This window comes from Aphis gossypii, chromosome X (assembly GCF_020184175.1).
Source record: "Aphis gossypii isolate Hap1 chromosome X, ASM2018417v2, whole genome shotgun sequence".
In the NCBI taxonomy this organism is placed as follows: domain Eukaryota; kingdom Metazoa; phylum Arthropoda; class Insecta; order Hemiptera; family Aphididae; genus Aphis; species Aphis gossypii.
The window spans coordinates 63016966-63044009 of NC_065533.1; the positions used below are offsets into that span (position 1 = coordinate 63016966).

Sequence of the window (27044 nt, forward strand, 5' to 3'; positions counted from 1 at the left end):
TTATACACAAATGGTGCAGGAAAGATGACAAGTTGTGGACTGTTCAAGAAATTATTTAATGGAAGTATGAAAGAATTATAAGAACTTTAGAAAGCTGTAGATTTGGTAGCACATCTAAGATTTTTAAATAGGGTGTTATTCTTATTACTATATAATATTAATTAAAATATAAATAAATAAATCGTTAGCCACAATTTATTTTTATAAGCTTTTAAAGTTTAAATTTTTACAAAATATATCAAAATCGTGAAAATTTTATAGTTGGAAATTTATAAAATGTGTTGTACTTGTATCTAAGGTTAAAAAATTCAACACTAAGTTTTCCAGAAGTTTTTCTTCAAATAGCTATAGAGAAAACTCGATAGGTCATTGTAGGAAATATGTCAATAATATGAGCGTTTGAATTTTAAATTTTTACAAAACTGAGTTACATATTAATTATCCTCAAACGATTTTAAATATCTGTTATTATTCAAAAAGTATAAGTCATAGCTACTTGAAAATTTCACCAATTATTTAGATTGGCATTTACTTTACATGATTTAATTTTCAAAATATTTGCTTATTTTAATCCTATTTATAGGCATTTTTTATTTCTTTTTCACTTATTTAAGATTATTTGTTATGAATTTTGAGTTACAATGTTTATGTGGTATTTTTGTTACCTATATAAAAAAAAATTTCTTATTGTTTTTAAAAAACCTTTCTAGTAGTTATGACAACAGAACAATTTACCTACCGTAAAGTTCATTATTAACTATAATTTTTGTTGCTTTTATGTTAAATTATACTCAATGATGTACTGAGGGGATAGGTTTTGCACATACCTAACCTGAAATTTTTAGAAAGAAATAATTTCTTATGAGATGTATATTTTTAGTCAATACAGCTGAACATTATTTTATGTGAATACCAATGGGTATTTGAGTATCTCCAAGATAAAATTATAGATATACATGACAAACAATGTAATTATTATTTATTACATAAATAATACATATTATACAACTGCCTATTTTATTCTGTAATCGTATTACCACGGTATGGTTTGTACTAGTAGGTCCTAGACACTGGTTTTCAGTAAAATTATATAAAGTTAATGTATAAATCTACTTCACCTTCTCCACCTATAAACATCCCCAATCATGCTATGTATATTATACTTTATTATATTATACCTATTTATTTATTTATTTTTTATTTTATTAAAGCATTCCTAGCTAGAATAGCTATCTAAGCCTATTGATAAATATATGCATACAATTTTCTTACTTACATAAATGTGATATAATAATGTAAATATGGTATTGGATTTGCATTGTTTCAAGCTCTTTAGTAACAATTCTATAATCGTCAATTGTTGTTAGTTTTAATTTAAGTGAATCTTTTTTTTGTTCTATTGTAAAGTCATCGTTAGCTGCAAATGCTAAGAATAAGTGAAACTGTTCGTAATTTGTAATATCGTGGACGAATATAGGTGGAATTTTCCTTACCTCGGAATGTGTATTGTTGATATCAGCCAGTAAGTTGTCATTTATTTCTACGTTGTCATTAAGGTTGGATAGCGGTGTATATCAGTTTTTGATTTTTATTTGAGGACTTGTTGGAGACTTTGGAGAGAGATTTTTTTTCATTTTCCTCTTTCGCGAGGCTTCTGCCGCCATATTTTCGGCCCCTCTTTGTCCAGAAGGCATTTAAAACACTTAATACGAATGCGGTTTGTACTTATCGTTATTTACAGAACGAAAACTTTATCGAACCTGCCGATAACGAACTGACCTATTTAATAAAAATGAATCATTTGCGTTACTTAGATACCAATTATTGAAATTATCATGTTATTTTTAATCCTGTATCTACGACGTAACTTACCTGAAACTTGATGAATATTAATCTATCTATTATTGAGAACAAGACAATCAGTTAAATGTGTGATTATAACTCTCATGTATTAGTAGGTTTAGGTTATTAGTTGTTACTATTGCACAGTTATACTCGAGTTAGTAAAATATGGCTAGTTAGTCAATGCATAACTTAATTTAATTATTTGTCATACAAATTAATCTGATTATTCAGTACCTATAAAAAAAACAATTAAAAATTATTTTGAGTACAGAATTGTAGGTTTATTTTTATTTTTCATATGCATCCAGTAGTTGGTACAATCATTGCATTGGAATATTATACATTGATTTAAACCGAAATTTAAACTAAAAAAAAAATTAAATTAAATTGTTTAATACAATTTATATAATATATTATATTTAAACAGTACAAATGTTATTAGTTATGAAAAAAAAATAGTTGATAATAATAAAATACATTTAGGATAGGAACAATTTAAATTAATTATGTAGGTAATTGATTGTTTGATACACAAAAATAATGGATAGATCTACTCTCATAGGTACTGAGAAAATAAATATACATAATATTCTACAGAAATAACCATTAATATAAAATTATTTCTTATTAGTATTATTTTATATTTATAAAAGATTTTATATTCATAGATTAAATTTTACTATAAAAGTTATTTGTTTTTAAGTTAAAAAAAAATCAATTTTTTAATACAAAACTATTATATCTATTATCTATGTAAAGACTGAATTATTATTAGTTATTATATTAATTAATAAATAAATATTTATTATTAGTATTAATATTATTTTAAAATTTAGAAAATCAGTATTTCATGAAACTTTTTTAAATTTGATTTTAATTACAAATATGTTATATAGAAGTGACAAATAATTAATAAATGTATGTAAAAATCGTTAACATTTGATGTCCAATTCATTGATTGCAATAAAATAATCATACATATTAATATATTATACATTAATTAAATACGTACTCACCTTGTTGGATCAGTGACAATACTATCAACCACTGTTCTAGATGGTGGATTTTGATATTTTTTAAAGTTATAAAATTTTGTATTGTAAGTTTTTTAAATATTACAAATGCCAAACAGATTTACCTTATAATTTTATAATTATTATTAATCAAATTAAATAGACGGCTTAAAATTATAATTATTTTAATAATTATTAAAAGTGTTCGAGCACGGACGCGACGTATCTTATCGCAGCGCCCTGGCGGACGGGGAAGCTCCGCGATAAAGTTGCTTCCCCCCCCTGCCATCCATCACTGGATTGTTGGTCGTTGGCTATCTGTCGCAGACAAAAATTCTGTCTTCTCCAGGCGGTCGAGCTTGACGTATCGTCACATCTGCTCGCCGCCTTGCGCTGTGTTCGCACCAAACCGCGTGGGCAGACTGCAGACAACGCGTTTTATTATTAAGTCGTTGTTCCACCTTCGCTCCTTTTCGGCCCTACACCTTGTGTGGCTGTCCCCTGCACCGGACATTTTTGTGGCTCCCGTTTGTCTGCCTTCTGCGAGCTTGCGAACCGGACATACACTTGCACTCGCTCGCCGTCTATGTACCTGAGGCTCTGTCCAACCAACCCGGTGTGCACTAGATAGCCATATCACCACTTGTCAGCATCTCAGTGAGGAAACTTACGCGTGCAGAGCCTGACGGACTATTCTAACGTCCACAGCTGTGAGCTCGCGGTGTGTATCGGCGGTGCCATATTGGATACCATATTGGAGCCAGGTCGTAGTTGTTGTTTCTTGTGTTAATATTATATATATAGAAATATTGTCTATTGTGTATCTTACTGGGGCGCCTCTGATTGTACTATTATATGTATGTGTTATTATTGTAAATATTATACTTCATTTATTATTATTATTATTATTGTAATATCTTGGGTACCCTTCCCTATCCCAGCACCCCGCGAGTCGTTGCCGCCAACTGCATTAATCGTAGGAGCGGCTTCGGCGCAAACAAAAAGAGATTAAATTTTGCAAGCTCATAGATCACAGGCAGTAGACAACACAACAATAACAAAAAATAGATTATCTTGTGACTATTATTTTTCTAGTTTAAAATATTTAAGATATTCAATGTAGGTACATCGAAATGATTGTGTGATTACTCAATTGTCCCAATTTAGAACAATAGGTACATGTAATAAAATAAAATAATTATATTCATACCCAATATTTATGGAAAAAAGCTTGAAAGTTCCTATCCATTTTCGTATTGTTGACCATAGCTGAAGAAAGAAGTGTGTGTGTGTGTGTGTGTGTGTGTGTGTGATTCATTGTAGCAATGAAGTGTGAACCCATTACTCGTCAAAAGATTTTTTTTATTTTGCATATCTTGACAGACGTCAAATCCAATTATCATCATTTTTTGAAAGTAGAAATCATAAAATGATAGTTATAATAGATTAAAAAAAGTGGGCAAGTGAGTACCGCTCTGCTGTACATTAGGTGCCGCATGGATCATTATTATATATTATAGGAGTGTTAAATTTGAATCCAATGATAGTTATCATTGTATACGAAAAACGATTCTGAACGAAGATGATTTGTCAGCCTAGGATATAATTTCTAGTGGTTGGTAAAAAAGGTGGTTTAAAAAAACCAGCTTATATTAAAAAATATTTTGAAAATTAAATCACGTAAAGAAAACGCGAATCTTAATAACTGGTAAAATTTTCAAGTATCTACGACTTATACTTTTTGAATAATAACAAATATTTAAAATCGTTTGAGGATAAATCGTTATCGTTACGCTATTTCGTTAAAATTTAAAATTCAAACGCACTTAAAATTTTTCCTATAATGATGCTTCGAGTTTTCTCTATAGATACTTGAAGGTAAACTTATGGAAAACTTAGTGTTGTATTTTTAATCCTTAGTTATAAACACAAAAAATTTTATGATTTTTCAACTTCAAATATTTCGCAAATATTCATAATTTTGACGAATTTTCGTCAAAATTTGAACTTCAAATGCTAATAAAAAAAAATTGTGCCTATGTATTCTTATAATTTTTTAATCACTATAAGAATAACATATGAGGAACTTTGTATTAAATTTTCAAGTATTTTGATAGGGCCAAAAAATTTTATCGACACTTCAAAAATATTTTTTCAGAAAAATTGAAAATTTCAATTGTCTATAAATAGCTCAAAAAAAGTCAAAATATTTTGAAATTTAAATCACGTAAAGAAAACACGAATCTTAATAACTGGTAAAATTTTCAAGTATCTACGACTTATACTTTTTGAATAATAACAAATATCAAAAATCGTTTGAGGCTAAACTGTTATTTAACGCGGTTTTTGTAAAAATTTAAATTTCAAACACTCATAAAAATTTTTTGTCTGAATCCGGTAGAGTTTTTTTTACAGATATTTGAAGAAAAATGTATGGAGAACCTTGTATCAAATTTTCAAAACTTAGTTGTAAAAGAAAAAAATTTTATGATTTTTCAACTTCAAAATTACTTGCAAATTTTCGCGTTTTCGATAGATTTCGTAAAAATTTGAACTAAAAACGCTTATAAAAAAAAATTGTGACTAACGATTTTTAATTTTTTTTAGCTACATTAAAAACAACTCATAAGAAACCTTGTATTAAATTTTCAAAACTTTTTGGTCATCCAAAAATTTTTTATCGACATTTTAAAAAAAATTTCTCAAAAAAATCGAAAATTTCAGTGGTCTATAAATAACTGAAAAAAAGTCAAAATTTTTTGAAAATTTAACTATATACGGATACCACTGACATTAACATTTGGTGAAAATTTCAAGTATTTTCAGTGATTGGTTTTTGAATTACAACCATAAAAAAAAATCGATTTGGTCGAAAACTGGTTTTGCGTAAAAATTGCCGTTTTTCCGTCATTTTTTTTTTGTTTTTCTCGATTTTTTTGAAAACTGTTGGAAAATGTTAACTTTTTACCTCTATAATGCACCAAGGATATTCACTTTTACATCGGAAACCACCCCCATAGTTTGAAATTGGAGCATTATTTCGACTAGTTATGCTGTACACAGACACAAAAACAAAAAAAAAAAAAAAAAAACACACACCAATGTAAAATCAATACATTCATCACTTCGTTCAGAATCTAAAAATGTAGGTACCTATATAATTATTTAAAAATGAATTATATAGGTACCTTTTCAGGGATTACTATACGCCATGGCACTCTATCTAGTTTACAATTAATTTGTAAAGCAAATTTTGTACACACTAACATATTGTTTATTAGTACTTGTCTAACATGAAATGGAACTAAAAAAAAAATATTTTATAATGTTTATGAATTATTTGAGTTTAAACAGCTAGTAGCATCATTACGATACTAAAATAAAATATTACTATTAAGTGTAAGCGATTTGTATATATAGCCATATAGGTAGTTAATATCCAAGACTCCGAATCCAAATTAACACGTAATTTATGGTAATAAAACGCTATATCAGGACCCAAAATAGAATTATTATAGAATACTGGTATTCTATAAAACTCCAGCCAGCATTAAAATATTTAATAACACAGTACATATTATAGAAAATCTGTTTCGGTAAAAAGTACCTACATAAGCGCCGCCAGGAATTTTATCGGGGGGGGGGGGGGATTTTTCCATAGTATACGGTGATTTCTAATTCTAATAATATGTATTGTATAATATTAGTAATTATTATATATTATATTATATAATACCATTCAATTTTTTTATTTTAATTTTATTTTTTTGAAAATTTATTTGATCTGAGAACTTTCTCAACACCAGATGGCAGATACTACTTCTACTACTACTACTATTACTACTACTAATAACAATAACAACAAAATATCTCAAGAAAATAGTATAAGATAATGTTAATCTATACGTTACATGCTCTAAAATATAGTTATTTTTTAATTTTTATTAAAAATGATTTAATGTAAAAATTAAGGTCCAAAACAGAAGTTTAAGTCAAAGTTAAAAGATAATATTAGAGAAATACAATAAGATTAAGATTGAGTAGAAAAAAATAATCAAACTACCAATTGGTTATTAATATTTAATACCCGCTACTGTCAATTTTTATATTTTACAATGTCTATATTCGATAATCGATTACCTACTAAAAACATTTAAACATTTTTATTACAAATTATTTTAGGAAGGTAGTATGTAAAAATAAAAAAAAGGATAAAATTAATTTAATTATTGGTTAACTTAGAAAAGTAAAAACACAATTTTCAAACTTTGTATAAGTTTAAAAAAGACCCTAGACGACTAGACTACTAGATGTTTTACTCAGTGGTTATCTAGTTTTCTCTCCTTTTAAATTAGAAAATATATCTGTGTTAAGTACTGCTCTGTTTATAATTGACTAATTATTATTTGTAAACGGCCCACCCATTTTATGATCCCACATTCCCATCGCGGTACCTCCAATAAAATAATCACTAACTAACATACGCCTATAAACAAAAACCGCTATCACTCCACTTTGATCTACGCATATAAAAATTATTAAATTCAATCGTATTTTTTTTTCTAAATCGTGTATTTTAATTCAATAATAATATAAATTGTTGATCGTCGTCGCAATAATAAGCGAATAAAATACAAAAACACACGGCTTTGTCCATGGTTAACGGTCGGCTGTGTTTGTCACGCGAAATGTTTGTCGACCCGTATTCACATATTCTTGCAGCTCCCGGACATCGTCTATAATTTTGTCAATTTTCATCTGGACCTCGTTCCAAAATTCGACTGCGGATAGTCGTGCAGTAGAGGACGCCGACAGATCAGTGTCCGAATAGACTTTAAATACACTGCAATAATACAAGCCTGTCAGGTAACCCAGGACGATAGAAACGACGGCCAACGTCAAACACAATCGGTTTTTGAGGATAAAATATCTCGCGGAGAATAGACGACAAAGACCACCCATCTTCTTTATGTTTATGACGACGACAAAGATCGATCGATTAAACTACCTATATAGTATAAACAAACGTAGGTAATAATTTATTATATTATATAGATATATAATATAGGTACATGGAACATTATAGAGTTGATCTCGGACATAGAGTAGGTCACTACAATGTATGTAACCTAAAATCAAAAAAAAAAAAGGGCCAGTTCACAGAATAGATATATAATACAATAATTAATAATTTTATTTTATATCTGTGTGCCAGTTTTACCAGTTGTTAACCAGATTTTCCTTTTAGCATTACTAGCGCGGTTTTATGTCCGTTTTTACAATCATAGTTTAAACTAGGGTTACAGATTTTACCGGCCGAATTCGGCGGTTTAACCTTGGTTTAACTAATTGTAATACGGACCCTAAGTGGATACTTTTAGAACTAGATCATGAAGGTATGTGATGTGTTGACGTGTTGTATCACATTTCATAACTACAATATTCATCTCGTGTCTACTGTTCTGTCCTGTATATCTTAGTCCGTGGATGGCAAGGTTTTTAGATTATAATTTAAAAACTTTGCGTGAATGGAACCCTGACGTATTGTATCAATACAAAAAAATGTTACCGATATCAGCGACAAGTCACCGAAATAGGTGTTCGATATGCACACGCGCAACGCAACTTTTCGCATAATCATCCATAAGTTACAACGGAACCTATGAATAATTATGCGAGGAGTTTCATCGCGCATGCGTATTTATCGTATTCGGAGATTCGTCGCTAATATCAGCAATAAAATTATACGCGGCTGTGGCTCCATCCATAGTAATCATAGTATATTATTATCTAACGTTGGCCTGTTATGGACTATGGTACGGATAATATATATATATTATCTTAGTCCGTGGTATATGGCAACATGACTTCAACGTTCTTATGGGAAATTATATTTAATTATATTATAGGTATTATATTTTTAAATTATTGGTCATCCTGTTATTTACTGTATGAGTATGACAATGCTGCCCCTACCATCACCACACAGACTTATATTTCTATAAGTCTATGCACCACCATTATCTATCATTAGATTTTACTGATTACTGATTAGTGAGTGATTTTTTTTCCTAGAAACCTCGTGGCCTCGTGCACACTGCTCTACTGCACTACTGCAGTATTGAGTATTGCGATTGCCTAATGCTGCCTAGTCGCCCTAGTCAGTAGTCGCTTCGCGTTCGCAATTCGGATGTTCAGTCTAGTTATATGAACTCTTTTCTTTTGTTTGATTGTTTATTCTTTAATTCTACTGCCTCGCTAGACCCGTGATGACGTTAATTTATATCCAACACGAGCTTGATTGGAAAATGGCATTCATCAAAATCGCACGATTTACAGCAATCGTCCAGTTACATCGCACACCATGTTTTGCACGTGTATCTCAGACCGATAGTCACATAATACATATATAATATATATATATATATTTATATATGCGATTATACCAACAATTTTGACTTCAGTAACGTTTAAATCTTTGGCCTGTGTACCCAGTGATGTGAAATTATTGTCCGTTGAAGTGTAAGTATTGTAATATTTTACCCAACTATCTATGAAATATTATAAAAATGTATTATACAAATAATGCTTCTCTGACTTGTCTAGGTAAGTATACACAATATATACCAATGGCTTGCTGTATGCTAGACTACTGAAGGTCTTAATACTTCCAAATACATAAAAGCAATCATAACTCAGACAATTTGGACTAGCTATCTCTCTACTGTATCAAAAAACGCCATCACAGTTAAAGATTAAAGACCGTTTTCCCTAAGGTTTGTAACTTTTATTTTTATTTTTTATTAATATGTTATAGATAAATATTTTATATTTTTATACAGAAACATTTGAAAGTCAGATGATAATATTGATGATGGTCATATGTACAGAAATTTCTTCTTTGCAAATAAAATCCACTTAGCATCAAGTGCTAATTATCGTGAAATGCATAAATGTCATGATAGATTGTAAAAATGGATGTCACTAATATCACTATTTTTGCAAACACTAATCTAGATTTTAATGTTACTAACAATATTCAAGAAAAACAATTTCAATGATAATTTGATGGTTCTTGTAGATAATACATTAGTAAATATTATCATAGTTAACAATTATTATAATTTATCAATTAAAGTTACTTAAAAGTATTAAAAATATATTCTATTACATTTACTATTTTTTAAGCTATTATTTTTTACCATTTTAATATATCGTGTTTCATTAAACTTTTACCTGAAATTTATTTAATTAGTGTTTTTAACAAACCAATATATCGTTCTATTGAGCCATTTGAGTTTACAAACAGTTGATTAAAAATGTATTAATTTTAAACATGACACCAAGTTAGTAAGGTTGAAACTTATCTTTAAAAATGATAAAAACTCGTCAGTTGTTTAAATTTGAATAATTAAAACACGGACTTCTATACTAACTAGATAAGGAACTCGTATATTATTTATATTATTAACATTGAAGCTCGTGTAACGGTTTTCGCCATTTTGTTGGTTGGTAAAACATATTTTCTATACAAAATGTGTTAGGAATAACATCCGTTTTTAATGTTAGAATATAGAAATAAATGAAAAATGATTTATATAAAATATTTTAATTTTTTTTAAACAGTAGGTTTAGGCATCATAAAATATTATACAACATAATTCATATTTACTAGGTTAGGTTAGTTTAAGTTAACTGAATATGATAACAAGATAATGACTAGAGCACAGAAGTTGTAGTATTTGCAACTTTTTTTCTACTTTTTAAAATTATTGCTAAGTATATTTTAAATCCATATAAGAACAAAATAAAATTGCTCTTAAATTTTTTAATTTTATTGAATTTACTCACTTCTACAACTATTTTAGTTATGGTCGACACTCGAACATCATATTATATATAAGATTATATTTAAATACTGCCAACTATAACATCTAATAATGCTATCTTATAAAATAAAGATAACTAATCTAACCTAACCAAAGAATTAACAATAAACAATTAAGCTTATTTTAAATATGCTTCATTTATGTCAACCGTCATGGAACAACATTTTTCAAGGTATAAGAACTTAATAGTTCTAAATAGGAGTCCAATTTAAAAAATGTAAAAAAACACATGTAAGTACTGATGTATAATAATATGACGATATGATTATATGATGTATAATATAGTTGTCAAATATAATATACAGTATACTCTCAATATTATTCGTAGTCTTCTGTGGAATCATGTACATACAAATATGTATACAAAAATTATAAAATTTAAAATATTTTTGTAATATTATTTGAATGTTTAATTAAAAATAAAACATGCTCTAACATAATTTTTCTTAAATACTATTTAAAATAACACAATTTCAGTTTTTTAATAATACATACATGTGATGACTGTGGTACCTTGTTTATCTGAACCTTCTGTTGTCCAAACGTTTTTCATTTCTAATCATGTTTTTGAACTTATGTGAAATTTAGCTGCGCAAGTAGCAGTAATTCGTCAACTAAAAGTTAATCAGTTTGTCAAAAACTAATAAAAGTACATATTATGTACAATAAAATAAGTCTATAATATTTAATAATAAAAATATTCTTCGTAATAAGTTATAATATATAATATGTAATATGTAAGTATAACATGTCGATAACAATAATATGTAATAATAATTCTATAGTATTGTATAAATAATATTTTTTTTCAAATTCTATTATCCGAACTCAGTGTGGTTCCAATTAGTTTGAATAATCGAGGTTCTACTGTGTAACATTTTTGTTTAAATTTAAATTTTGTAGATAATCAAGAGTACACTGTATGTCTGTATATAATATTAGCTGACCTATTTGAATTAGTACAATTAAAAAAAAATTATTAAAAAAAAAAATATTATTGCAAAATTGTAGTATTTATTATTCTAATACCTTATCTGAGTTGTAATACACAACATTCTTTCCAACTTGAGCGGGAAATGACCTGTTCGACTGTCTTTAAACAACGTAGCTGCCTGACAAAGCTAGTGCAAGTGCAATACTATTTTTCAATCTAATCAATGAAATCAAAAACGTTTTTAATCATATCTATTTTATTTATAAACTAACTATTGGGTTACCTTAGAAACCTTTGAATATTTAATGAACGTATTATAGTAGATGAATAACTTATTATTCATTTATTAAATAATATATTTTCATTAACATTTATAAATAGAATTATATATTCTTTTATTATTTAATTAAATTGTATGTACATTTTTACATACAAATATTTTTTTTAATTAATAATTTAATTTAAAACAAATAATCAGTGAGTTTAGTTTCAAAAAACATGATCTTCACAAATAATACCATGTTGGATTTAAAATTAAATAAAATTTGAAGAATGAAATTTTAAATACATGAACAAGTATAATTTTATTGATAAAATTGTAATATTCCCAATTAATAATTTGTACGCTATTTTTCTAAAAACTTAACAAATAAAATATTTATGTATACAATCCATATTATCTCTAATTCTTTCTTTAAAAAATATTATTTTCTTATTATTTAATATTTTCTAAGCAGAAATAAATTAATAATTATGTAATTTTTTCATTACATGTATAGTATTTAATCTGAATTCTGGAGATAGATACTTAACATTAATATAATAATTATTTACAATTAAAAACAATACAATAATGTATTTTAGCCACCACGCCAAAGTTGGTCTATGACACCAGCACCATTCCATGACTGGTAACCGTGGATTCTCAGATCAAACTAAACCTTACCTTGTATGTATTAATTTCGTAAAGTTTAAACTTATGAAATATCTGAAACAAATTCTATTTTCAAAAAGTATGTCAATAATTTTTACCGTTGTGATGACCATTAACGCAAAATATATGGTTCGTGAAAAAGGTGGACTAGTTATTCCAGTAGTAGCATCATTAAAAGAAAGTGTTTTATCTAAATGGTAATGTAATACACAATTATATGAATAACAGCATATACTTCACACTATATAATATGCCTTAAGCATATTTTTTAATTAAACTTTATTAGAAGCAAACCTATAACTCTATTCAACAGACAACATTAAACAAAACAAACTGATATATTTTTATAATAATAATAAATGGATCCCAGTATGTGTGATATTATTTTTAATTGAAATTTAGAATGTTATTTTATTGATGCGTTTGATATCCGTTACCTAAAGACTGGTTACAAATTTATAATAATTGTCAGTAGCGGCAATTGTATGTTTCAATGTTTGTAATTGTAATTGTAATCGAAAAATTGTACAGGTGTTCACTTAAAAGAACTAATTCCCCTATCAATATTTCGGCTTTCTTGTAACACCAAAAACAAAAATGTGTTTACCTAACATTTAAAGTTATTTTAATGTGGCTTTTGATTTTTTTAGAATTGACCATATAAAAACTGGATTTTTAAAATGCAATCACTTCACATTTATTATGTACCAAATCTAAGTATGTGTGAATACATTTTATTATCTAGAAAAAGGGTACTTCAAGTGCTTGAGCATCTTTTTAGATACGCAATAGCCGCCTCTAATAATCGCATGTACCGAAGCTAAATACTTAGTGAGCACTATAATAGTGGTGGGTGTTACAGCTGTATTCCGGTATTCGGTACAATGTTAGGACTACATTGGTGGAACGAGTACATTTATCGTTCCATGTTTACGTTTCATCGGTACCTACAAGGTTTCCAACTACCAAATAGTCCCTATCAGGGGATACCAACACCGAGTATCGAACTACCGAATGTTTAAATTATGTTATAAATTTTTAAAATGTTCGATTACCGACGGTAGTCAAATAGTAAAGAGTTGTCCGATCATAGATGATAATAGATGTATAATAGATGAATTATAGATAATAATTATAATTATGTATTATAGATGTATAATCATTGCGATTAAGATTTATCGAGATAAATATATTAGGGTACGATAACGGAATCGGTATATCCCGGCAGTCACCGCCGACCGTTGGGCGATAACTGACGATATTACGATAACCGATTTTTAGTAGGGTAAAGTGATTGTTTTATATTTGTATTTATATAATAACCTTTTTATTTATAATCTTTTGTAATTTTTGATTAGGTATTTTAAATGTATATTTATATTGTAAATTTGTAAACATAGTGTTTCTGATACAAATTTAATTATTTTTAAGTTTATTTAAGTTAATTTTTTACGAACATAATAAAATAGTGTTGTATAATTGTCCTACCAAGTAAAAAGTATATTAGTTCATAAATATTCATTGCAAGAACGAGTACACATTTGAATACATGCATTTTAATCGTTCCGCGCGAACAAAACGAATCCGAGTACAAGTGTAACTAAATAAAGATTGTACCGATATAACGAGTACTTTGAAATTGGTATTTTATTGTAACTGTACCGATTGGAACGATTACATAAAAGGAATGATAATTCCACCACTACTAGCTATCAAAGACTAGAACATGAAAATTCAAACATTTTTTGTCGTTACCTTTCCACCTAATTGACAATGCTTATGTGTTGGTAGGTATAGAATTATTGGAATTTATTATAGAATATAAATTAATGTTCTGTGTTAAATGCAATGATCAAATATGTGTAAAGAGAAAAAGCTGAGTTTTATATTTTTGTAAATCTAGTATTAGGTCTGATTAATCCTATTGATCAAATCAGTTTGTCATTAACTTATGTTTCTAACAAACTTAGACAGCTATAAAATTTATTTACGATGTCATCTTAATTCAATGAAATGTTAAAAAATTTTTGTTTAAAATAGTGTTTTTTTCGAACTCGCAATATTCTTAAACAACTATTGATATGGCATTTTTAGTACCATTTCACTAATTTTTAAAATAATGTATATTATGTTAAGTGTGCTACACTATGGAGTGTGTGTTGTCTTTGCCTTACAAATATAAAACATGCAAATAAGAGTAAATTGACTTTTTATCAAAGTTAAAGTTAAGAATATTATCTGTGCTTAGGTGTAGGCTTTTTTTGATATTTCAATTTTTAAGCTACATTTGAGTATTTACATAATATTTTACACTTATTTCTTATTGTTAAGAAATCAAATATCAAAAAAGTGAACACTTAAGCATAAATGGTGTTTTTATTTCTAACTTTGATAATCAGTAAATTCACCCTAATATTAAAGTTAAGAAATTAAATCGGTTCTACTAAAAACAAATTTTTTTTTTGGGTCAAGCATCCTAAGTCTATCAGAATGGAATCAGTAACCAATAAAATGAATAGTGCAACTTAGCATTGCTCTCCATTTATAAAAGTTAAGTTTCAGAACTCTACTATATTGGTGCTGGTTAAATATTTTAATATACAGGTGTTTCTTATTGATTTTACTTGCTATTCCAACAAAATAAAATAAAACATTTACCATTTATAGTTATATTTAAAAATCAATTCAATTTAGTTTTTCTAAATTCTTGAATGAACAATATCATGTAATATTTATATGCTGTATTCTAAATTGCATGAATAGTTTAGAATACAAATAAATTTTTGTTCACATAACCATTTAAAGCACGAGGTCCTGGCCATGTTTGGGTACACTAATAATATAATTAACTTAACAAATTAATACAAAAATGTTACAAAATACGACAGGTACTATACATGTTCAATATCAGTTGAACATTTTTAAATCCTGACTAATCTGAAATAAACTTAGAACAAGCTAACATTATACAATTTTTTTAATAGTAATAAAATAAAAATTGATTTACATTTTTAAATTGTGTACATAGTACATAATTTTTCAGTGTTGCATATATCATAAATCTTGTTTAGTGGTCTAGATGGATAATTTACAAAATATTATGATTTTTAAAATGTACTTTATGTAATTTACTCTTGTTAATAATATTGTAGGGAAAAAATACAATTATAAATGTATTAAAATAAGGTATTCTGGAGACAATTATTGAAATTTATTTAGATGATGTACGACTTTTATTTCAGAATACCGATTATTAAATTAAGTAAAGTAATTTAGGTGACGTAGTACCAATAAAAAACTTGAGAATCTTCACATAATATTAATGATCCACTAGTCTTAACATAGCAGTTCAAATATGTGAAAGTAAAATTAGTGTTAGTAAATAAAACTTACAAATTTACAAAAAATATTGTAATTGAAAGATTTACTATAAAACCTATTTAATTTTAATTTTAAAATTAATAAGAAATAAAAAAAGTGTTAAATAAAATAAATATTTTAATAATAGTATAAAAATAATTAAAAATACATTATAATAATATTGTATATAATACATATAAAATCAGTAGTTATAAGAATATTGTATCTAAATTTGAATTCATAAAAAGTATAAAAAGATCACAGACACTATATCATATAAGAAATTATGAGTATCAAAATTTGAGAATTCTTATAATATATTATATTATAGGTTGTCATGCATAATTTTTGATAATAATAGAATCATACCTAAGTCTTTAAAATTTGATATCGTTAAACAAATAAATACAATTTGTAAACATGTTTTTAAATACATAGAAAATGTTCATAACTATAATATAATATAACCGTGTTTAATTTATTTATACAAAAATAAATCTTCACTAAATATAAAATGTACAATGATATTGATACATTTGTTACGAAAAAAAAATGTGCATTCTTTATTCGATAATTAGTTCACAATTAATAAATCTTGTGTCTTGGAACTTTTTGAAATTAAGAATAGCATAATTCTGGAAAAAAAATAAAAATTGCATAAGTTGATGAATAAAATGGCAACTTCATACAATATTTAATTACTCAAGTCATAAAGCATTTATAAAAGTAACATTGGTTAACAAATAAATAAATAATAAAAATGTTTAAGCTAAATTAAAACAGTTAACATTTACCAGTGCATTGTCTAATGAACCTCAATGGTGAATATATAAAATTTTACAGGAGGCTCTCAGTCTAAAATTATTTATAAAAGTAAATAATACTAGCAAGGATAACAATTAGGATTTAGGATAGAAACAATGTGGATTTAATTTATACATTTCAAGCAGAAAAATAAACTTTATACTATTATAAGTACAGAAAATTTAAATGGGTAGTAGACAATAATGTAGGGATGAAAGTTATCATTGAAATGAAGAATATGTAATGCTAAATCAAATATTTTCATAAACTTCTTTTAGCAAAATTTTTCTGAAAATTAAAATTATTATAATTGCATAATACATTTTGTAAGCTAGGTTTGACTTGATTGCTTAAATACTATAATAATAATAATAATAACTGCCGATAACTATTATAGTATCTGAGAAAATTACCAAATAATATTTACATAATATATGTTTTTTATGTAAATAATAATAAAGATAATTATATATTGTACACTATTTGAATTGAAAATAACTTACATGTATAAGCCTAAAACAAATGTGCCAAATACTGCGGATAGGAGAAATATAAAATTGGCAAAGTTATGGATTGTCATATTATACGCAGTAGTATATATTGGGGAACCAAGTAATGTGCCAAAACCTTCGATCACACTTATGAATGCATATATTTTACCTGTAAATTATTATTACTATAATAACAAAAAAATAAATTTAAAAATGGCTAATTATTTAAATTTTTTGTAGTTTACCTAAATCTTCAGATGGAAAACTTTTGGATAATTGAGATCGAACTAATGGTTCACTGGTTAATACCACACAACCAAAAATTTTCGCTAAATAAAATTGCCATGTATAACGTGAGTATGCTAAACAAACTTTTTCTATGATTCGTAGTCCTGTAGCTGCAGTAGCAAGATACATGTCTGGTATTTCAAGTTTAGTACTCAATACATACAATCCAATTGCAGGAATACTAGCTAAAATAATAAATAAATGCTTCATAAAGTTCATAAAATATTAATTGAAATAAATAACAAACCACTTAATAATGTAGCATAAGCATTAAATAAAGTGTAATTTTCTAAAGTCCATAAAAATTGTTTCTGTACATACATATACATCAACGAATCTTCACCTAAAATAAAATATAATATTAATATTTAATACAAGAATATTGAACTAAATGATTTTTAATTGTTATTTATATTGAACAACTATGTTGTAAGTGTAGGAATATTTACTACATGAATGTATGCTAAATAAATAATAATAAATTTATTAACAAAGTCTTTACCCATTACAATAGCTATGTTCAAAGTTAATACCACAGCAGAAAGAATAATTAAGCATCTTAAATATCCAAATCTTTTTTTTACAACAGTTTCCCACATGTTTTTTACTAGACTGAGATTGAAAAGTTTTGTGTTTATACCCTGAAAATAAACGAGATAAGGTTAAAAATGCAGCAATTACAAAATTATATATTTTTAACCAATCATAGAATCTAAAAAAACCATACTTCAACTTCAATTTAATTACTACTTTTAATTTAAAAAATAAAAATTAATAAACATACTTTTTTTATGATAACAGTTTCTTTGAGAAAAAGAGAAGTGTACAGAAGTCCGGCTATAGTAGACATTGCACTTAAGGCAAAAGCATAAGTAGATGATTTGCTGTATAACATAGGACTTAGAATTGATCCAATAATCGAGCCTAAAGATATAAATGTTTGCAAAACACCTAATCTGTAAATAAAAAAAAAATTATTAAATTACAGTTGAGTTGTTATTTACCAATTAATTACATTTCAATAATAATGTCATTTAAATATTTAGAAATTCAAGGATTAATGGAATTCAGTAATCGTTTGGAGGTTAACGAATATGGACATATTGTGAGTTTTCTAATCTTATAATCTACTTTATATATGTGATAAGTTACTTTCTGGCTTCTGCTATAATATTATTATGTTATTTACTGCATGTATATATATTTTTATAGTTTTCTTATTGAAATAGTACAATTGGATGTTTTTATACATTATAATATTTTTTAGTAAGTACATTGTTGTTATATATTACAAAATGTAAATTAAATCTTTAAAAATCTAAAATGTTTACCTAATTCAATATATTAAATTTGTTACCTGAAAGCTCTGGTTTTGAAATCAGTAATGTCAACAATATAACAAAATGAAGCTATAAACAATGCACCACCACCACCACTTATAGCAACAGGTATGCTGCACAGCAAAAACATTACTGGAGGTAGACTAGGCATTGTAGAAAACACACAGTACATACAGTTAGATACTACAATACCTTTAATTTAAAAGAACATAATTTCAATTAATATGTACAAGTAAATATTGTTAAAATTGTTTCTTACCTGAAATAGCTGCTAAAAACAAAGGCAAACGGCCATTTATATCACTCCATGGACCTAAAAACAATGCAGTTACACAAGGCACCAATGTTTCAATAAGATTTTTAATCATCTGCAAATCTGCTACAGCTGGTTGAACTATTTCTTGCTCTGCTGCAGTCATATTATAACAATTTACAGACTTATTTTTCCCAAGATCACTATGGAGGCATACACGTTCTTCAATTAGGTTAGTTTGCACCATCACTAAAATTATAAATAATACATTTAACTGATTTTCTTTAAATAAAATTGGTATTTAACAATATTACAAGGTTATTGTAAGGCTGGCTATTAACAAGTTGAAAAGTTTATTTTGTTTTAACTATTAGCTAAACAATTTTAGGTGTCCATTAATTTAACTACTAACTATATTTTAATTAACATAAAATTCAATTTTACATTATTTTTTAAGAAGTTCAGTTAATTGATTTTATTTTTATGTTAAAAAAATATTTGATTAATTTTTTGTGAGAACTGTTTTCTCGATTTGAAAAAAACTGAGTATTAACCTAAAACTTAACTAAATTAACTAACATAACAATTAAATTAATTTTTGCTTATTAATACATATAAACTAACATAATAAAGTTAAAAAAAATCATTAATTTGTCCAGTTTTTGGTTAATGCATAAATTACATTACAATCATGATTAAAATTAAAAAGTATAGTCAGTAGCAACAAATTAATTTTCATTATTAGCGTGTTTATAGTTAGGCAAGGAAGTTTTAGTAGACAGCAAATAGCTGATGGAAAAACTCAGGTTAGGTTAGGTAAAATGCAAGAAAAGTTTTTAAAGAGGATGTCAGTTTAATATTTGTTTTCTTTCTCAGACCTATGTGCAACACAAATACTCATTTATGTAATTTTTTTTTTTTTTAATTTTAGATTGAAACCACTTAGAGAATTTAGAATTGTAGAGGATAATATTTTTAAGGAGTTGATATAAATTTATTTTTATTTAATTAATATTCAACTATTAAAATAAAATTATGTGAATTTAAAAGGATATTAAATTACTTTAAGACAATATTTAGACAAATCAAATAAGATACCATTAAAAATATTATTTTTTTAAATGTTTGTAATGTGTAATTTTATCCATAAACATGAATTTTCATAAATGTGTTTTGTCCATGTTGTATGAACACCAAAGAAAGAAAACTAAGAGCGCACTGAGCTATTGATATCATCATAATATTATACTAAATCAGACACCTCAAATTCAAATACTGCTTTTGTTTACAACAATTATTTACAACTATCTGTCCTGTATTATTATCTGTATTGTATACCTATATTTGCAAATATATATATTTATTTATTTAAATTAGGGCCTGGAAGTTCATGCATTTTCATAATTTTTCCAGAGTTTTTTACGAATGCATCAAAAAGTTGCTGGATAAGCTATAAATTTGAATCACAAACTAACAAATTCAAAAATAAAATTTTAGCTTGCATATTTTAGCGTAGTTTGAGGTTTTTTACATAAATGTGCATTTTACTTGTGTTATTTATTTATTGATTTGTTTTATTAATATTTAAGAAAAATATCTGACTTTTAGTATATTTCGAAATATATTTTTTGAAAAATGTGTCTTTACAAATACAATGCCAACATAAAATAAAAATCTGTTTAAAATTATAAGTCGTACTTCAATCATTTAATACTATAATACTATGTGATTTATATCTTAATAGGCGATATACTTCTGGCCTAATTTAATTAAAACCTTAATTGTCATATTATATTCTCTACAACTTCAATACTTAACAGATATTATTTGTGGAAGTATTTAGTAAATTGAATCTATTGAATCCAGGTAACTCCAAGTATTCATAAAATGATTTAATGATATAAAAATATTAATGATATTTAAGATATGTTGGCTGATAATCGCTGTTCATTTGTATTTGTAAACCAGTCAAAATCCCTAGTTATAAATTGATGTAAATACAACACATATCATATTATAACCTTACCTAACTAACCTATTCATATATTAAATTGTGTATATTTTTTTTCGTCTTTAAATTATTATTTTTTCCAAAAATGTAAAAAAATTAAAATTAAATATTTAGCACATGTTTTGATAACTTTTAATGCATGGACTTTTGGGCCCTAATAACAATATAAGTAAAATGACAAAAGACTTACTGCTCACATTTACTCCCAAGAGCAATAGCATCATGATAGGTTCCAAAGTTAACCTGAATTTGGTCTTGTCCTCAGGCTTCAAGACTTCCACTGCATCACTATATTTTTCTTGTTCCTGGATGCTGCCATCTAAGGCCACCACAGTCGAACTCTCACCGTCCTGCAATAACAATCACAAACGTAGACAATCAACGGCCAGTGAACAGGCATGGTAGACCCAGACCTACCCTTTTTTCTCCAAAAATAAATTTTATATTGTAGGTATTAAATGTAATATAGTTTATATGACTACTATAGTTAGGTACTGTTAGTTTTAAAATTTAAAATAAATGCATATAATATGAGTAATAAATGTACAATATATACAATATTCCGTTTCTTTTTTATTTAATAAAAATATTTATTCATTGATAATCCTTACATCAAAATATCGGGCCTACCTAACAAAAAGTGTCTAGCTACGCCACTGTCAACGGCTACCTAAAAAATCAAAAGAGCGGTGTGTACTCACATTTTCCATGTTAATAGATGATGGGTCGATCGACAACAGGAACAAAATGTCTTTAAATGTTTTTACGTCGTCCGGCAATAGGTATTTTGTTATTCAAGCAATACGACAAATGTAAAGTAAATACTGCGATTTCGGTGTCCAAAAATCGTTGTACGGTGAAATATTATGTTTTGTGTATGGTAATGATAATATTATTATTACCTACCTATTAATAATGTAATATTATATCTATCTGTTCTATAGATTAGTATTTACGAACAAAGAATGAGCATTACGTAATATCAATATTTACAAACGTCACGAGCATTGTTTTACGGATGATCTGCGCGACAATACGAGTAAGTCGTGCCTATCCACCAACAGATGAACAAAAGAACTACTCATAGATAAGTTAGGTACAAGTTATTGATGACGGTTTTAACGGACTGTAGAAGTATAAGACATCAGTCGATATCAATATAAAAGAAATTAAATTACTACTATTTTCCTACTACTTTTATAATAGGTACCTACAACTGTATAGTTCAATAATTGTACTACGTACTATCACTACGTAGTTACATAATTGTTGCTCAACAATATTGCTGTTAATGCGTCATCCGTTCGGTCTACGGCAAGCCGCTGTTCCTCCATATGACCATATGTTACAATATTCCCTCCATAAACAGTTCGACTGCGTTCCGATAAATTATCATTTTACAACCTAAGCTTTAGAGCAGCTTGTCACCATCGCCGATTTATACCTACCAATTCCCCGTAACTTATTTAATTATTTCCTTAACACCAGTCACCAGTTGCCGAGTTAGTACTTAGTACGTAAATGTTAGGTAGTAGTGCTAGTACCTCCACTAAAACAACAACATAATCTGTAGTGCCTTATTATTATAGGTACCTATTAAAAATACATATAATCGGACCTTGGACTAGTTTCCAATTTTATCGCTATTTTACCGCAGATCAGTGATCAGTCGTTAGTCGTACGTCGTGCTCGTTCACGACAATGCTTCAGTTGTAGATTTATTTATTATTGTTCGGGTGATCAAATAAATGAACGGTGGTAAACTCTACCGATTTTAAAAAATAGTAAACTCTCCCGGGTCAACAATATGAATCAAAATTCAAAGTTGCAATAAACTAAAAAAAAGCAAATTAAAAAAGTCATACAAAAAATAAAGAAAAAACTATAATTCAAAAAATATTAGATTATAAAGACAAAAAACCTTAACCAATATGGTTTTAGAAAATTTCTTTCAACTAATCATGCTATTTTTAATGTAACTAAATATATTATATATTTATATACCTATGTATAAATATTAATATTAAAAAGTAGGTAAGTGGGTACCTACCGCTCTGCTGTACATTAGTTGCCGTGTGGATCACTATTATATAGGTATTATAGAAGTGTTAAATTTGAATCCAATGATTAGGTATCATTGTATCTATACGAAAAACGATTCTGAACGAAGATGATTTGTCAGCCTAGGATATAATTTCCAGTTGTTGGTGAAAAAGGTGGTTTATGTTTTAATGGCCTGCATACACCAAAATTTAAGTTCATTTATAATTATTGTAAGCTAAACTTATGAAAAATCTTGTATTAAATTTTCAACTCTTAGCTACTTATGCAAAATTTTTTATGAATTATACCTACAAAATAATTTGCAAATATTCATGATTTTGACGAATTTTTGTCAATATTTGAACTTCAAATGCTAATAAAAAAAAATTGTGCCTATGTATTCTTATAATTTTTTTATCACTATAAAAATAACTTACGAGAAACTTTGTATTAAATTTTCAAGTATTTTGACTCGGCCAAAAAAAAATTATCGACACTTCAAAAAAAATTTTTCAGAAAAATTGAAAATTTCAGCTGTCTATAAATAGCTCAAAAAAGTCAAAAATATTTTGAAAATTAAATTATGTAAAAAAAATGCCAATCTAAATAACTGGTGAAATTTTTAAGTACTTACGACTTATACTTTTTGAATAATAACAAATATTTAAAATTGTTTAAGGGTAAATCGTTATCGTTACGCTATTTCGTAAAAATTTAAAATTCAAACTCACTTAAAATTTTTCTTATAATGATGCTTCGAGTTTTCTCTATAGCTCCTTGAAAGAAAACTTATGGAAAATTTGTATTGTATTTTCAATCATTAATATTTAATTTTATTAAATAATTTATAATTCATAAAAATGTTTGTATACTCGTAAGTAGCTAAGAGTTGAAAATTTAATAAAAGATTTTCCATAAGTTTGGCTTACAATAATTATAAAAGAATTTACATTTATTGGTGTATTCTGGCCATTAAAACATAAACCACCTTTTTCACCAACCACTAGAAATTATATCCTAGGCTAACAAATCATTTCTGTTCAGAAACGTTTTTCGTAGGTATACAATGATACCTCTCATTGGATTCAAATTTAATACATCCATTATAATGATTAATGACCTACTATACAGCAGATCACTCTTGACTAATCTTTTATTTTTTCTTTATATAGGTATATTTAGATAAACAAATGTTTACTACAAACGTGATTTTTCATAAATAGTTTATAATGGAACCATCAACTAAAATATCTAAAAATATATAAACCAAATTTTTTATAGACATTTTTGAATTCAAATTTAGACCAAAATATATTTTTAGCAATAATTTTTGGTTGTAATTAAAAAATATTTTTAGTAGTGATTTGAAACTTTTCCCCTTCTCTTTTCTTACCTTAATTATTAAGGATGTTATTTATTGTACACGGTCATTTGATATAATATAATGTATTTACACAGTCCTATATAAACAATAATAAATTACATTATTGTCACTACCTATAAATAATATTTTATTTTAGAATGAAGTAACACGAGGACAAATAATATTGTAGGTAGATGTATTACAGATTTATATTATATTATTATAATACCTATATACTTAATATTTATACATTGCAAACAAAAGTTTTGATAGAAAATTACAAAATAAATATAAATATTTGATATTTTTTTATGAGTTGGAAGTTATATGATCTAAAATAGAATGATATATTACATAAAAAAAAGTTAATATGAAAGAAGATTGTTAATTATACAGACAAAATAAAATGCAAAAAATCAGACACATATACATTTAAACAATAGTTACATAATATGATGATTAACAATCATAGGTACCTATATTATTTTAAACTATGGCTGAACAGTGAACACAGTGTGGTGTTTAGTATTAAATAATAATAATGATAGTGAATTAAGCAATATTTATGAAATAAAATAAAATTATTGAAATTTCGTCAAGTAATTGAACTATTCGATATTAACGTCTTATAAATTAATAGAAAATTATAATCAACATAACATATTATACCGATATAGACATATAGTGAATTCCACCTAATATTTGCAAAACGGTCTGGTCCCAATACAAATGTATTTAACTAATGTTAAAAAAACCTCATAATATGGGTACTTGGTTCAGTTTATGTGGGAAATTTTTATTTTATCATTGTTTTAGAACAGGGGTGTCTAACCCACGGCCTGTGGTAAATTTTTATGCGGCCCTCTCTTCAATTTAAAAAAACATTAATTAATTGTATATAATACATTAATATTACGAGTAAAAGTTTATTTTAAGAATATAAAACTACAAAGTAATTTCAAGTAAAGATAAACTTTATATTATTTTATTTTTATTAGTTCCGATAGCAATATCCCGAGTTATTCATCAACAAATAACTCATATGATGTGGCCCAGTCTTCACAAAAGGTTGGACAACCTTGTTTTAGAATATATATTATATACAATATACATATGTATTTAAATATGACTTATATAATCAGGTTTCATCAGGTATATGAGTCATGAGATAGTGTCTATCGAAATAATAAAATGGATACCAACCATTTAAATTTTAATGTTTTGTACGCCGTCCACCTCAAAATAATAATTTTATTTAGTATTTTATGTTTAGTATTATTTAAATATAGTAATTTAACATTTTTTTCAATATTGTATGGTTCACATGTGCAAAATAAAAACATTATTTGTTATTATAAATGTTTGTGTTTTTGAACTAATTTCGGTTTTTACGAGCAACCGCTTAATAAAGGAAATAGGGCTGGTCTCAACTTGTTCACATTTAGCGAAATCCACTTATTATATTTGCGCCATATATAATACGTCGATTAGCTATACATGTTCTGGATAATCAGAGAATCTTAACAACTGCCGTTATGTTATATGATTAATATTTTTGTATATTATTATTTTCTAAGAACATTTATACAAAGTATCCTGCATAATGTTCGAAATTCTAAAAATCAATGAATGTACCCTTTTCTATAAAAATCTATAAAATCAGCAAAAATAAGTAATATTGCGTCGTCACTCGTCACGGATAAATGCCTGCAGCTATACATTCTGCAAATATAGCGTATATATTATACATAAAGCTGAATTATAGTTTATACCATATTATATATTTTATATAATACTAGCGATATACAAATAAAAAAATTAGACTGCTATACAAATAACATAATATTATATATCATTATTATTTATAGTGTAAATATAAATAAGGATTTTATTTCAAAAAAATATAATCATACAGATACCAATGAAAGAGGTCTTTACGTTATATATTATAATGTGAAGTATATATTATTATTAATTAAGGACCACTAACTATATATTATACATATACACGCATACATTGAGTCTATAAAAAATGCTACCACTCAACGTATACATTACATTGTACATTTAGATCATTATACATTGTATACAAAAGAAAATTACGTAGAATATTTATATTTGTATATGTATAATTATACAGTACGTACAAAAAAATTAAAAACTGTAGTTTATTTAGGAATTTTAAATTCAGATTTTTGTACATTGGTATATGGTATTAACATTATAAAATGCATATTTTAAAACATTTTTCTAAATCCTATTTACCCTCTCCTTTATTTTATTTTATTATGTGAGGTTGTAAAATCATCATAATGTTAACATAGCTATAATTCTTATAGATTTATAAAAACATGATAAAAAAAAAAAAAAAAATAGTTTAGTGAAAAACGCTCTGCTATGTAGGTTACTATTATTTATGTGTTAAATTTGAATCTAACGAGAGGTATCATTGTATATGAAATACGAAAAACGATTC

The 27044-nt window shown here is 26.4% G+C and overlaps 1 protein-coding gene and 2 long non-coding RNA genes across 7 annotated transcripts; 1 reads left to right on the top strand and 2 right to left on the bottom strand.

Moving 5' to 3' along the window:
- Positions 1-7621: 7621 nt before the first annotated feature.
- Positions 7622-11956, bottom strand: LOC126552795 (uncharacterized). Of its 4 annotated transcripts, XR_007606240.1 has the most exons (4): positions 11777-11954; positions 11243-11361; positions 7931-7987; positions 7622-7866 (listed from the first exon to the last, which is right to left on the bottom strand). It is a non-coding gene; the product is annotated as an uncharacterized LOC126552795 (long non-coding RNA). The 4 variants fall into 4 exon arrangements; XR_007606239.1 differs by lacking the exon at positions 7931-7987 and having other exon boundaries at positions 11261-11361; positions 11777-11953; XR_007606237.1 differs by lacking the exon at positions 7931-7987 and having other exon boundaries at positions 11777-11953.
- On the top strand, positions 8021-10016 carry LOC114124758 (uncharacterized). The gene is made up of 3 exons (XR_003592472.2): positions 8021-9380; positions 9465-9634; positions 9701-10016. It is a non-coding gene; the product is annotated as an uncharacterized LOC114124758 (long non-coding RNA).
- A 4511-nt stretch (positions 11957-16467) lies between the features above and the next one.
- Positions 16468-22413, bottom strand: LOC114124768 (proton-coupled folate transporter-like). Of its 2 annotated transcripts, XM_027988134.2 has the most exons (11): positions 22139-22413; positions 21864-22068; positions 21353-21512; positions 19158-19400; positions 18916-19090; positions 18343-18514; positions 18061-18199; positions 17806-17901; positions 17516-17743; positions 17283-17439; positions 16468-16610 (listed from the first exon to the last, which is right to left on the bottom strand). In XM_027988134.2, the coding sequence occupies exons 2-11, from the start codon at positions 21870-21872 to the stop codon at positions 16550-16552; spliced, it is 1440 nt and encodes a 479-aa protein (XP_027843935.1). In that variant the 5' UTR covers positions 21873-22068; positions 22139-22413; the 3' UTR covers positions 16468-16549. The 2 variants fall into 2 exon arrangements, with proteins under 2 accessions (XP_027843935.1, XP_027843937.1); XM_027988136.2 differs by lacking the exons at positions 21864-22068; positions 22139-22413 and having other exon boundaries at positions 21360-21502.
- Positions 22414-27044: the final 4631 nt, after the last annotated feature.

Excerpts from the sequence above, each read along its gene's own strand:
- LOC114124768 (XM_027988134.2), bottom strand. Across the intron at positions 19,091-19,157 it reads GTTTTTAGCAGCTATTTCAG|GTATTGTAGTATCTAACTGT; the intron begins GTAAGAAACAAT and ends TTTAAATTAAAG. Across the intron at positions 18,200-18,342 it reads AAACTGTTATCATAAAAAAA|GGTATAAACACAAAACTTTT; the intron begins GTATGTTTATTA and ends GTTTATTTTCAG.